The sequence below is a fragment of the Cricetulus griseus genome, chromosome 5 (genome assembly GCF_003668045.3).
Source record: "Cricetulus griseus strain 17A/GY chromosome 5, alternate assembly CriGri-PICRH-1.0, whole genome shotgun sequence".
Taxonomy (NCBI): domain Eukaryota; kingdom Metazoa; phylum Chordata; class Mammalia; order Rodentia; family Cricetidae; genus Cricetulus; species Cricetulus griseus.
This window is the reverse complement of record NC_048598.1, coordinates 68,899,874-68,912,356: the sequence shown is the minus strand read 5'-3', so window position 1 is coordinate 68,912,356 and position 12,483 is coordinate 68,899,874. Positions and strand designations below refer to the sequence as shown.

The 12,483-nt window shown below is 37.6% G+C and overlaps 1 protein-coding gene across 5 annotated transcripts in view; it reads right to left on the bottom strand.

Annotated features, from left to right (window-relative positions):
* Epb41l5 (erythrocyte membrane protein band 4.1 like 5) overlaps nt 1-12,483 on the bottom strand; it is a 112,468-nt gene that overhangs the window by 52,410 nt on the left and 47,575 nt on the right. For 3 of the 5 annotated variants that reach the window (XM_027417805.2, XM_027417808.2, XM_027417806.1), the window contains exons 15-16: nt 8,484-8,523; nt 7,997-8,112 (exon numbers count right to left, since the gene is read on the bottom strand). The exons of 1 other annotated variant lie outside the window; for it this stretch is intronic. In XM_027417805.2, the coding sequence (XP_027273606.1) occupies nt 7,997-8,112; nt 8,484-8,523 (156 nt within the window). Of the gene's footprint in view, nt 1-3,846; nt 4,777-7,996; nt 8,113-8,483; nt 8,524-12,483 lie in introns of those variants that run through there. One more of the 5 variants, XM_027417811.2, reaches the window with a different exon arrangement.

Below are 12,483 nucleotides of genomic sequence, written 5' to 3'. Positions count from 1 at the left end.
ACCGCCTTCTGAGCTTATCCACTGTTTCCCCAGTCAGTGCTGGATTAATACAGAACAACCATTTCCCAGCCTCTTTGGTTCACGTTAGTGAATACAAAGGAAGCAGGAGTGAAGCCAAAGCTGAAGGATGAGTTAGTTATGAGCATGGGAAGCCAGGCTCCTCTACAGTAAGCACCCTTCTTTTTCTTGAAAGTCAAGACTCAGGACTCTCCTCTCAACCTCCCCCAGCTCCTGATTTGGCAAAATGGGAAAAATAAAATTGTGTCATAAGAACAAACAAAAGTAATCCAGCAATGTTAACAAATCAAAATCATTACATCATTAACAAATCAAAATCATTACATCAATCAAATGTCTAGTAAATATCTATGTAGTAAGGCAGAGAAATAAATAAGCTGGGCACTGGCTCAGTGATGCAGCACTTACCATTATAAGGCATTCATTATAAGGTTCAATCCCCAGCACTGGGGGGAGGGCTTGTAAATTAACTTTATTACCCTAAAAAACAAGCTGTCTCACTGTCCTTCACTTAACATATTTTTATGTCATATATGTTCTATATATGTTATGTTTTCATATCCTGATATATTTACACAGTAACTTTTACATCCTAGGTGATGTACAATCTCACTCAAGAGTAACATTTTGTGGCTGGCCTAACACTTTGCTGTATTTGTGCACATTGGGGTCCATGTTTGTAGGCCACTTCCCTACAAAAAGATGTTTTTACTTTTGTTTCCTTTGTCTGGCCTGGAGCTTGCTGAGTAACTGAGCTGGCCAGGCTTTCCTGCTCCTGACAAAGTACTGCTCCTGACAGGCATATGCCAGTACTCTCAATTCATCATTTTTATTGAGCTGATACAATATAAAAATGTTTGTATATTAGCTGCTTTAAATAACAGGTGTATTAGTTTATCCAAAATGTCTAGCAGCCCTGGTGCCTGACAATGCTCTGACCTTATGCCCTTTGTGCTGACTACAGGAGACCTGAGAACCCTCCCTCTTAGTGTGCTGTTTCCTGTGATCTTCTTGATGATGTAAGCATTTCATGCTTCCTGGCTGCAGTGGGTAGCATGCAGATAAGAATTTAACTGGTTGTTCTTGAATTTCTTCTACAATAAATCAATTTTTATAATCTTCAAATTAAAAAAAATAAAAACAGTCATAGACAGATAAAATACTTCTATACCTTCATTTAAAATGTGTATGTGATTAGCATTTCAAGACAGAAAAATTAAATCATACTTATAGACAGGTAAAAACCTATGAGTTTTGTTTTTTTCAAAGGGTCTAACACTCATGGCAATCCTCCTGCCTCACCTTCTTCTATGCATGAACTATATGCCCAGAAGAATGTTTTTAACCATCAAAAGAATGATCACCAGCTCATTTTTGAAAATCACTTGCTTTTCTGTCTTACCATCCCATCTATAAAAACACAATAAAACACAACCAACCTAACTAAAATATTAGTTATATTCACTAGAATTCACTACTCAATACATAAGCATAGAGTTCTGTGCTGATGATTCCTTTGATCAAAAGGATAGTGCCATAGCACCATGCCTCTGGAAGGATTTCGCTAGTCTAGATTACTTATTTATTTCATTGAGAGAGGGGTCTCACTATGTTGGTCAGGTTGGTTTCAAACTCCCAGGCTTGAAGGAGCCATCTACTTTGGGTTCCAGGGTCAAACTCAGGTCATCAAGCTTAATGACAAGTGGTTTTACCTCCTGAATAATCTCACTCTCCATCTTCAAGTCTAGGACTTTGACCATTGAACCAGTACAATGCGAGTAGAACTATATCACAGACATTTACTTATTTATTTGGGTTGAACTACTTATAAATCCCTCACTGCTCCAGAAACAACACGTACTACCATCTTGAGACTACCAGTCACAAGAGCAAATATTTATAGTACAGTCTGGATATCCTTTATCCACAATACTTGGAACCAGAAATGTTTCCCATTTCAGTTTAGATTTTTAATATTTGCACTCACACACACGCAGATGAAGTACTTGTGGGATGGAACCCGAGCCACATGTTTTCATATAAATGGCCTGACGGTTAAACAGCTGTAATACTTTTGGTCTGCTTACTTGTTAAAGTGCAACCTTTAACAGGCATGAAACTGCTATCATATCAGTTATCTGGATACTTAAGATTTTAGACTAGGGATGATGAACTTATCAATATGAGAGCCTAAAGCACATAGGACACTTAGGAGACAGGATTCTATTGCCCTCTGTCTTTTATTGTATCTAACTTTTTCCCCATTAGAAATTTAATAATGAATTATTTCATAACTAAGTTTCAAAGAAAGAAAACCCATGATGTAATTCTGAACCATTCAGATTGAATACTATTGACTATCTCAAATTCTAGGAATAAAAATGACTATCTCCAATACAAACTGAAAATATTACTCTTCCGTCACAAGCTTTTCAGGCTTCTAAAATTAAATTTGCTAGGATATACAGGAGGCATTCATTGCATCAGTGTTATACCTCCGACTGTAGGATTAGGTTAGGTGATGCTGAGCCATGAGGCATCATAAAGGAACAAGCAAGTCTTTTACTCATTGGGACTCACTTACATTATGGAAATGTTGTGCCTTTAATTATATTCATACCCACTAAGTCTTTTCATGCACAAAACAAAGCTTAAAATGTTATGAGCTAAATATTTTTAAGGAAAAAAAAAGGCACCGGGCGGTGGTGGCACACTCCTTTAATCTCAGTACTGGGGGGGGGGGCGCGCAGGTGAGTTCGAGGCCAGCCTAGTCTAAAGAGCAAGTGCCAGGATAGGCTCCAAAGCTACACAGAGAAATCCTGTCTTGAAAAACAAAAAACAAAAGGCTGGAGTGATGATTCCACCTTAAGAGCACTGGTTGCTCCTCCAGAGGACCCAGGTTCAATTCCTTGCACCCACATGTCAACCAACAACCATCCACAACTTCTGTTTCAGGGGATCCAATACCTTTTCAGGCCTCCAGAGGCACCACACTACTGTGGCACACAGTTACACAGACATACATGCAGGTCAAACACCCATTCACAAAAATAAAAAAGTCTTAAAAATTAAAAAAAAGGACCATAGAGAGTATTTAGTAACTATAATGCAAGCAAAAACAACAACAACAACAAAAACACAACACCCTCTGAGGGTTATCTATTAGTGCAGTTTTAAAGCATACTAGATGGTGATTGTCTTAAAAGGTTGGGCTAAGATACGCAACTGCTCTTATTCAGGATATGTTAGTATTTTGAACATCCATTCTATATCTATCTATCTATCTATCTATCTATCTATCTATCTATCTATCTATCTATCTATCTATAATAAATTTAGGCAAGGATCCCCTTATATGATGATAAAGCAGATCAAGACTTTCCTACAAATTTCATGTTCTAAATGTTTTAGGCTACACACTTGTCTTCTACAGACAAGCCCTATTATATATCTGCAACAGTAGCCCTCTGAAGTTGTCTTCACTGCCCAGCAAGAGAACCCATAGGATGAAGCCAACCTCTGAGATAAGCCAGAACAGTTCAATGGTACATTGTTTATAACAAAGCTTCATTATTTCAAAAAATCAACAATTCTCAATATAAATCTTCAAATTTCTCTGTATATAAAGTTCAGAAAATTTCTCACAATTTAAAATAATTGTAAGAGGAAATACTGCTTCTTTTCAGTAGTGTCTCAATCATCAGAAATGTACTTTACCAGTTAACTAGTTTGCTTCCAATGGATTAAATAAAAAAGCTTGAATTAACTATATTGCAAAGCTCAAAAAGGACTAAAAGTGTGAAATATATGCAACCCATCATGAAATGGTTCCATTTGGACATCAAAACTTTATTTTAAAGGCTGTATAAGGCCAGATTATAAAGGTGTTACAAACTAGCGTGATCTGTCAAGGATTTTCAATAACAAAGAAAAAAGTAAGGAGTAAAGAAAGCTTTCCATTTTGCAATTGGTATAACCATCTGCTAGTAATGTAACCACTCACTCTTGTCTCTACATGAACCATAGTGTTACTATAGTTTCTAGACCTGCAGAAGCAAAACACATAAAGCATAGTAAATTTTTATTAAAACCGCAGGTACTTAGCTGAAATTAAGGCACAGGTCACTTTAGAAAGCAGTATGTGAGAACAGTATTGTTATAGCACCACAAAAGGCCAGTACACCATGACAGAACATGGTTACTTTTGTGTCTTATTCTTTAAACTCTGTCTACTTTGAAGGCATGTGGTAGGATGACAAGTGACAGTTTAAACATGAACATCCTAAGAGACACTATTCGAGATGTGCTAATGCTAAACTTATGAAAACCTTCTCAAGGCCACAGTGGTATGCATACCCTTTCAACATGGCAATACCTGCCATCATCTGTGACAGTTTACAGCTTCTTCAGATCCTGTTAACTTACACAGAAGTCAACCACAGCACTATATAAAACTAGTGACTCAGTATGAAATAAATTCTTTCCAATACTCCTAATGGAATCAGTCCTCCATAAACACCATAAAATACATTATCAACCTGGATGACAGAGTTCCATGGCCTAAAAGGCGTAACAACTCATATCTCGGTCATGGCTGCACGGCCAGAAAAATGAGCATCATGATGGACTCCTGCATTCTTCACATTGTGCTCAAGTACAAAGTCAGTGTAGTTTCTATGTGCAGTCTGGGGTGGGGACAAGGCCCTTGTGCTCCACTGGTTTCCACCACGTTGACAGCAGTCACTGGTAGCAGAGAGCCTAGATGGTTGAGGAGTGGGGAGTACAGTTAGTCAACAGGAATAGAGAACATGGATGTGTAAAGGAGAAAGGTAATGTGACCAGCATGCACCACCATGGTGAGCAGTTACCATGCAATGGCAACATTCAAAAATAGTAGAGGGGGAAATACAGTTACATGGTTCATGTAATGGAAAGCACCAATATGAAAACACATGTAACTGGAATCAGTTAAGTGAATTAATTAATGAAGGAAAATCTATCCCTGCTGTTGCTGGGACGCTCCTAGATAGAAATATTGTTTGGAATTCTAGTAAAAAAAAATTCTATGTAAAGCTTTATTCAAATATTAGAAGGAATTCTACTGAAATACGAAGACATATATGGAAAGGGCAATTATAAAAATGATCTCCAAACTTACATGATTTTTAAAAAAGTATAATCCAGGAAACAAAATTCAGGAGTATTAAAAAAAAACAAAAACCAAAAACATCAAGCAAGCTTACATTAATGCTTCAAATTATCAATAATTATTGTGCTTTCTGTAATCAAAGTTCATAGGAGTACAAACTGAAATGCAACAGGCACAGATAGAGTGCAAGAAGTGCTACAAGCATAGGGGAATTAGAGGGCAGACATGCACAGACATGCACAGACATGCACAGCATGGACACATGCAGTTCTGGATGGAATCACAAGAGTCCTCCAGTAGAAAGAAAAAACCTTCTATGGCTCAAAAACCAAACTTTTGTGATGTGACAAGATCAGCACATGATTCACTTAACTACCAAGGGAAAAAAGATCATTCCAAATACAAAGGTACTTAAAAATCTAGATTTAAAAAGTATTATTTTTCAAATTCAATGAAATATTAACTTAATTTTTAATCTATTTGCTCATGGGAACTGAAAAGATTTTCCAAAACAAACATGGAAGGTATGTTGTTTGCTTCTAACTACTAACATAATTTTATTTGCTTCCACTGAAATTCAACTTGCTCATCAGACCTAATAAACAAAATTTATGACCCTTGATTTAGAATCTCTAAAAATTTAGAAATTAAATTCGGCTTATGTTCTGGTTTATAGATGCAAAATTTTCTAAGTTCTACTTCTTTTTGTTTTTTGATAGGGTTGGGTCTCATTACATAGCCAGGCTGGCCTGGCCTGGGATCATGATCTACCCGCACCTTCTTCTCAAGCACTGAGATTATAGGCATGCTTTATTTTATTTTGAGATACGGTTACTTTGTTGTTCAGGCTGGACTCAGTAGAGTCTCTATTCTTAGCCTCTCAAGCACATGCCACTGTCATCTGACTTCTTGTTAATAAACAATTTATGTGTTCCAAGTGATATGAAATACCTTAACAAATTCTAAGTGACTGACATTTTAAATCATTCACCTAGTTCATGGTTTCATTTAAGATTTTTGGGGAAAAGCAAAGACTTGAACAGGAAATAGGCTTCAATTAAATTGGCTCCAAATCATCTGCCCAGAGTAAGATGTTCCACACTCTGTGCTGTCACTAGTCATCAGTTTCCACATTTTGTCACCTCTTTCTAAAGGAGGACTGTTTTCTAGTCTCTGAAATCCAAGCATGCAGAAACAGAGAATGGGAGGCAGAAAGCACTTTACATTAAGGCAGGAGAATCACTAGTTCTAAGACATGTCAGTGTGTGTTCAGGTCCATGCCCTGCTAACATACTCTGAGGCTCGTCAGGTTTTCAGGGTCATCTCTACTCCATTTCAGCAAAGGAGGTATCAGCATAACCAATATAAAGGCAGAGGACACACGGCTCCAAGGTTTTTTCATTTTTCTTGAAACTCAAATTCAATATTCTCTAAAGGCTACACCAAAAGAACTGGTAGTGCCTAACAAATCAAATTAAACAGATTTAAATATGTACTCATTAAAATGGAACTCAAGAAAGACTTAGCATCATAACATAGGATGTAAACTAATCAGATTCTTACTTGGTATTAAAGACAGACATACATACACATATATGTATATAGTTGATTTTTTTTGTTTTTGTTTTTGGAGACAGGGTTTCTCTGTGGCTTTGGAGCATGTCCTGGAATTAGCTCTTGTAGACCAGGCTGGTCTCAAACTCACAGAGATCCTCCTGCCTCTGCCTCCTGAGTGCTGGGATTAAAGACATGTGCCACCACCGCTGAGTAGAAAGACATGTATATATTAAGACAGTTCTTTTACAGCTGAAGTCTGGTTACTCTCTTTATGTGACAATGGGCTTCAGTGGCACATTAAAAAGATGGAGCATAACTGCTTGCTGGGCTGTGATCTTCATCAAGAAACTGAAAATTATAATGTCTTAAAGACTAAAATTTGACATTTGTAGGCCTCACTTGTTATTCCTTTGGTATGTACATGCATATACACACCTCAATACTCTATATCATGTTCCCAAATATTTATATATATTTGGAACAAAACAAGGAAGATATCCCCCCTCGATTTTAACCGCAAGCTATCTGGAACTGAAATAAAATATACCCAGCCATCACAAGCAAAGCATCCTGTCGTTAGTTAAGCCAACGATACCAGTGGAAAGATTACACAGCACAGACCAGAGATAGTCACCAACCACTGCCGACCCACCACCATGAAGGAAGAACTGGCTACACAGAAAGCCAACCCAAACCTTGAGATCACCACAGAAACACATTAGGTTTCAAGTATTAATAAACTAAGAGCAAGATAAGAGAGAAAAATACCACGATCATCCAAGTGCATCCAATAAACAGACACAAAGCCTGAATAGATGATATATCCATAGGATCAATCACTTCCAAGGAACCCTCCCCAAGTCACATGGCTTTCCAGGAAAGCACAAACCCAACTGATTGAATCCAACAGGCCACAAAGTATCCATATTTGTGTGTTTGCTGTTTATATAAATAGTTTTACTTTCATTAAACTAGTTCTCTAGCTCTCCAAACTGGAATTTTTCTCTTTTTTTTAAGACTTTAATCAGCCACACCCAGATCACACTAATGAAAGTAAAGCCAGCTGTCTTATATTCTGCCTTTAGACAACTGTCCTCCCTTCTTCATCCACAAACCTTATGCTCACCATCCCTGACTGCTCAGTCTGCTCCTTTTCGGCTCACAAATATGAATAATTTGTTTTCAATCACATTTAAAGTGCTTTAAGATTATAGCTTAAAAGTTTAGAATATAATTACACAAGCAATATTTTGGTTTAGGAGGTTAACAAACCATTTCCTGTCATGTTGGTCTGCTGCAGAATTCTGTGAAAGATTCTCTATCTCCACCAGCACCGGACCAGAGGATGAGGAAGGATTCATAGGCACAGGAGACCTCACACCCCAAGCCTTTGGACAAAAATCATAAAATTCATTTGTTTTGCCTATAAAGTCAAATACTAACAAACACAAATACCAACACCAAGAAATACAACTACATAAATCTATTTGGCACATAAATGTTTGAATTTTAGTATACTAATTTTAGATAATAAATGAACATTCACAATGTACTGATGCCCCAGATTTACAGTAACAGAAATGTTTTACAGATCATATTTTACTCACAGAATTTTAGTAAAACGAGGAGAAGTAGTAGGAGTAAGAAATGTACAAAACTTGTAAAATATCACACACTACAAAAAATCCAACTAATAGCACTGACAGTCACTAAAATTAACTATGTGCTCTGGAGTTTTAGAAACTTACTATTGTCTTACCTGTTGGGCGTCATTATTCTGGGCTGAAGCATAATGAACACTATAATAAAGAGGGAAAACCTATTAAAAAAACTTAATATATATAAGGATTTGGAGGGAAGGGAACAATGTAATTAAAATATAACCTTTAAAAAAAGTTAGTCAAACAAACATGAATATAGACCCAAATTAATTAATTACAAACCGTTTACTTAAATCCATGCTTGAATCATTGAGAAAATGAAATCCAAGAGCATAATTGTGTAGTCTTTTGAAAAGTCTGACATATGTGTATACACACACACACACACACACACACACACACACACACACACACACATAAAGCTTAGCTGTAATTTTACATTAACTTTTATTTTTATGTAGTATATGTATAATTACAGTCTTTCTTTTATTACTAATAAAATAAATCGTTACAGGTTAAAAAACCCTACATACAAAATTCCAGGTTACTATGTTCTAATTTTTTGGTTTTTTTTGAGAGAGGATCTTATTACATAGTCCTGGCTGATCTGACATTTGCTATGTAGATCCGTATGGCCTCAAATTCAGATCTGTCTGCCTTTGGAGTGCTGAGATTAAACCATGCCCAATGGCTTTACTTTCTAAGATTATACATATACTATTCAAAGCAGCACCAGCGATGTTAATGTTTTGTTTCTAGCAAAATTATTTTGATGGTTTCTCAAGCTACAATGGTCATAATTACTATCAAATACTTGTATTTCTATGGCCATTTGTATTTTCCATATACACACATTTTAATTGGGCCTTACATTACCAGGAATCTTTCAACACATGCCTATCAAGTGTCTTGAGCCAAACAGGGTATTGAGCATTCCCATCCTAGTATCATTTATATTCAGAACCTTCAAATTTCTCTCTTCTAGACCTTCATGAAGAGCTTTAACAAATTTATTTAACCTCACTCGGTTGTTTTCAACCTTCCTAATGCTGTGACCCTTTAATACAGTTCTTCGTGTTGTGATGGCCCCCAACCATAAAATTATTTCACTGCTACTTCATAACTGTAATTTTGCTGTTATGAAACAGAATGTAAATATCTGATATGCAGAATATCTGATATTCCACCCCTGTGAAAGGGTCATTTGACTGGAAAAGGGACTGTGATTCACAAGTTGAGAAGCTAATTGGTCTTCTTCCCCATATCTGATTTTTTTTCCCAGATTTTATTTGAATTAGAAACAAGATTGTCTTACATGACAATCCCAGTTCTCTTCCCCTTCCCGTCCTCCCCTAGTGCCACCCCCTCAACTAAAACCCTATCTATCACATATCTTATCTGCTCCCCCTGGATGGATGGTGAGCCCTTCCATAGGGTGTCATCAGTGTCTATCATACCCTTTGGGATAGGGCCTAGGCCCAACCCTGTGTGTCTTGGCTCAGGGAGTATTCCTCTATGTGGAATGGGCTCCCAAAGTCTACACCTATGCTAGGGATAAGTACTGAACTACTACAGGAGGTCTTGTAGATTTCCAAGGTTTCCTCAATGAAATCCATGTTCCTGGGGTCTGGATCAGTCCCATGCTGGTATCTCAGCAATCAGTCTGGGGAGCAAGAGTTCCCCGATGTTCAAGTCAGTTGTTTCTGTGGGTTTCACCAGCCTGGTCTGGACCCTTTGGCTCTTCACTCGTCCTTCTCTGCAACTGGCTTCCAGTTCAGTTCAGTGATTAGTTGTGGGTGTCGGCTTCTACTTCCACCAGCTGCTGGATGAGGGCTATCGGGTAGCATATAAGTCAGTCATCAATCTCATTATCAGGGGAGGGCATTTAAGGTAGCTTCTCTTCTGTTGCTTAGATTGTTAGCTGGTGTCATGTTTGTAGATCTCCAGACATTTCCCTAGTGCCTGATTTCTCTGTAAACCTAAAATGTCTCCCTCTATTATGGTATCTCTATTCTTATTATCTTCTATTCTTCCCTTGACTCAACCTTTCTCCTCCTTCATGTCCTCTGCATTCCTCCTCTTCTTCCCTTTTCATTCTCCTAGCTCCCTCCTGCCTCTTCCCGTGCTCTCAATTTGCTCAGGGGATCTTGACCCTTTCCCCTTCCCTGGTAGAGTTTTTCGGGTCACTTATGTAGACTATCATATCATCTGCAAATAGTGAGAGTTTGACTTCTTCCTTTCCGATTTGTATTCCCTTGATCTCCTTTGGTTGTCTTATTGTTCTAGCTAGAACTTCAAGGACAATATTGAAGAGGTATGGAGAGAGTGGACAGCCTTGTCTTGTCCCTGACTTTAGAGGAGCTGCATTGAGTTTCTCTCCATTTAATTTGATCTTGGCTGTCAGCTTGCTGTATATTGCTTTTATTATGTTGAGGTATGTTCCTGTTATCCCTGATTTCTCCAGGACCTTTATCATGAAGGGGTGTTGGATTTTGTCAAACACTTTTTCAGTATCTAGTGAAATGATCATGTGGTTTGTTTGTTTTTTTCCCTCAGTCTGTTTATATGGTGGATTACATTGATGGATTTTGAAACATCCTTGCATCCCTGGGATGAAGCCTACTTGATCATGGTGGATGACTTCTCTGATGTGTTCTTGGATTCGATTTGCCAGTATTTTATTGAGAATTTTTGCATCAATGTTCATGAAGGATATTGATCTGTAGTTCTCTTTCTTAGTTGTGTCTTTGTGTGGCTTGGGTATCAAGGTTATTGAAGCCTCATAAAAAGAGTTTGGCAATGACCCTTCTGCTTCTATTGTGTGGAATATTTTGAGGAGAATTGGTATTAGCTGTACCTTGAATTTCTGGTAGAATTCTGCACTGAAGCCATCTGGCCCTGGGCTTTTTTTGGTTGGGAGACTTCTGATGACTGTTTCTATTTCATTGGGGGGGGCTATAGGTGTATTTAAGTTGCTTATCTGTTCTTGATTTAATATTGGTAAGTGAAATCTGTCCAGAAAATTATCCATTTCCTTTAGATTTTTGAATTTTGAGGAATATAGGTTTTCAATGTATGACCTGATGATTCTCTGGATTTCCCCTTTGTCTGTTGTTATGTCCCCCTTTTCATTCCTGATTTTATTAATTTGCATGTTCACTCTCTGCTGTTTGGTAAGTTTGGATAAAGGTTTGTCTATCTTGTTGATTTTCTCAAAGAACCAACTCTTTGTTTCATTGATTCTTTGTATTGTTCTCCTAGTTTCCATTTTATTGATTTCAGCCCTCAATTTGATTATTTCCTTCATCTGCTCCTCTGGGGTGTATTGGCTTCTTTGTTTTCTAAAGCTTTCAGTTGTGCTGTTAATTCTCTAGTGTGATTATTCTCCTGTTTCTTCATGTGGGCACTTAGCACCATGAACTTTCCTCTCAGCACTGCTTTCAAAGTGTCCCATAGGTTTGGATATGTTGTGTCTTCACTTTCATTGACTATTATTAAGGGTGCTGGATTTCCAGGAGACCCAAGTTTGATTCCCAGCTCTCTCTTCCCTTTTGCTCTTCCCAGACTATGGTATCCTGGTCAAAGTGACATAATAGTCTACACATTAAGTCCGCCTAAGCCTACTTGGAGCAGAAGTTAGCTTCAATGACTCTATAGTTCCTTTGTTACTTTCAAACATTTCTTTCAGCTGGGAATAACTTCAGTAGTAGCCTACCCCCCCCCCCAAAAAAATCAAATAATTTAAACTTGAGAAAAACATCTCTCATAATAAGCCATATTAACTAAATCAAAACTTCCTGTTTAGAATACACTATTTTTCTCATAATTTCTTAAAATTAAAAAGTAGGGCTTAGGATATAGCTCACTGGTAGAATGCTGGTCTAGCATCCAGGAGGCCCTGGGTTTATGTTTAGTACCACAAAGACAGAAACAAACAAAGCACCATTAATGAAGAGACAATTAAGGTTAGTTAGTCTTTGGCACAAGACACTCTCAGCCCTAAGGAGAGGGACAAAGGGGAGGGAATAAGAGACAAACACAGGAGACAGAGGACAAAGGAGAAGGAAAAAAGAACAATTAAGAGGGGGATAGGATATT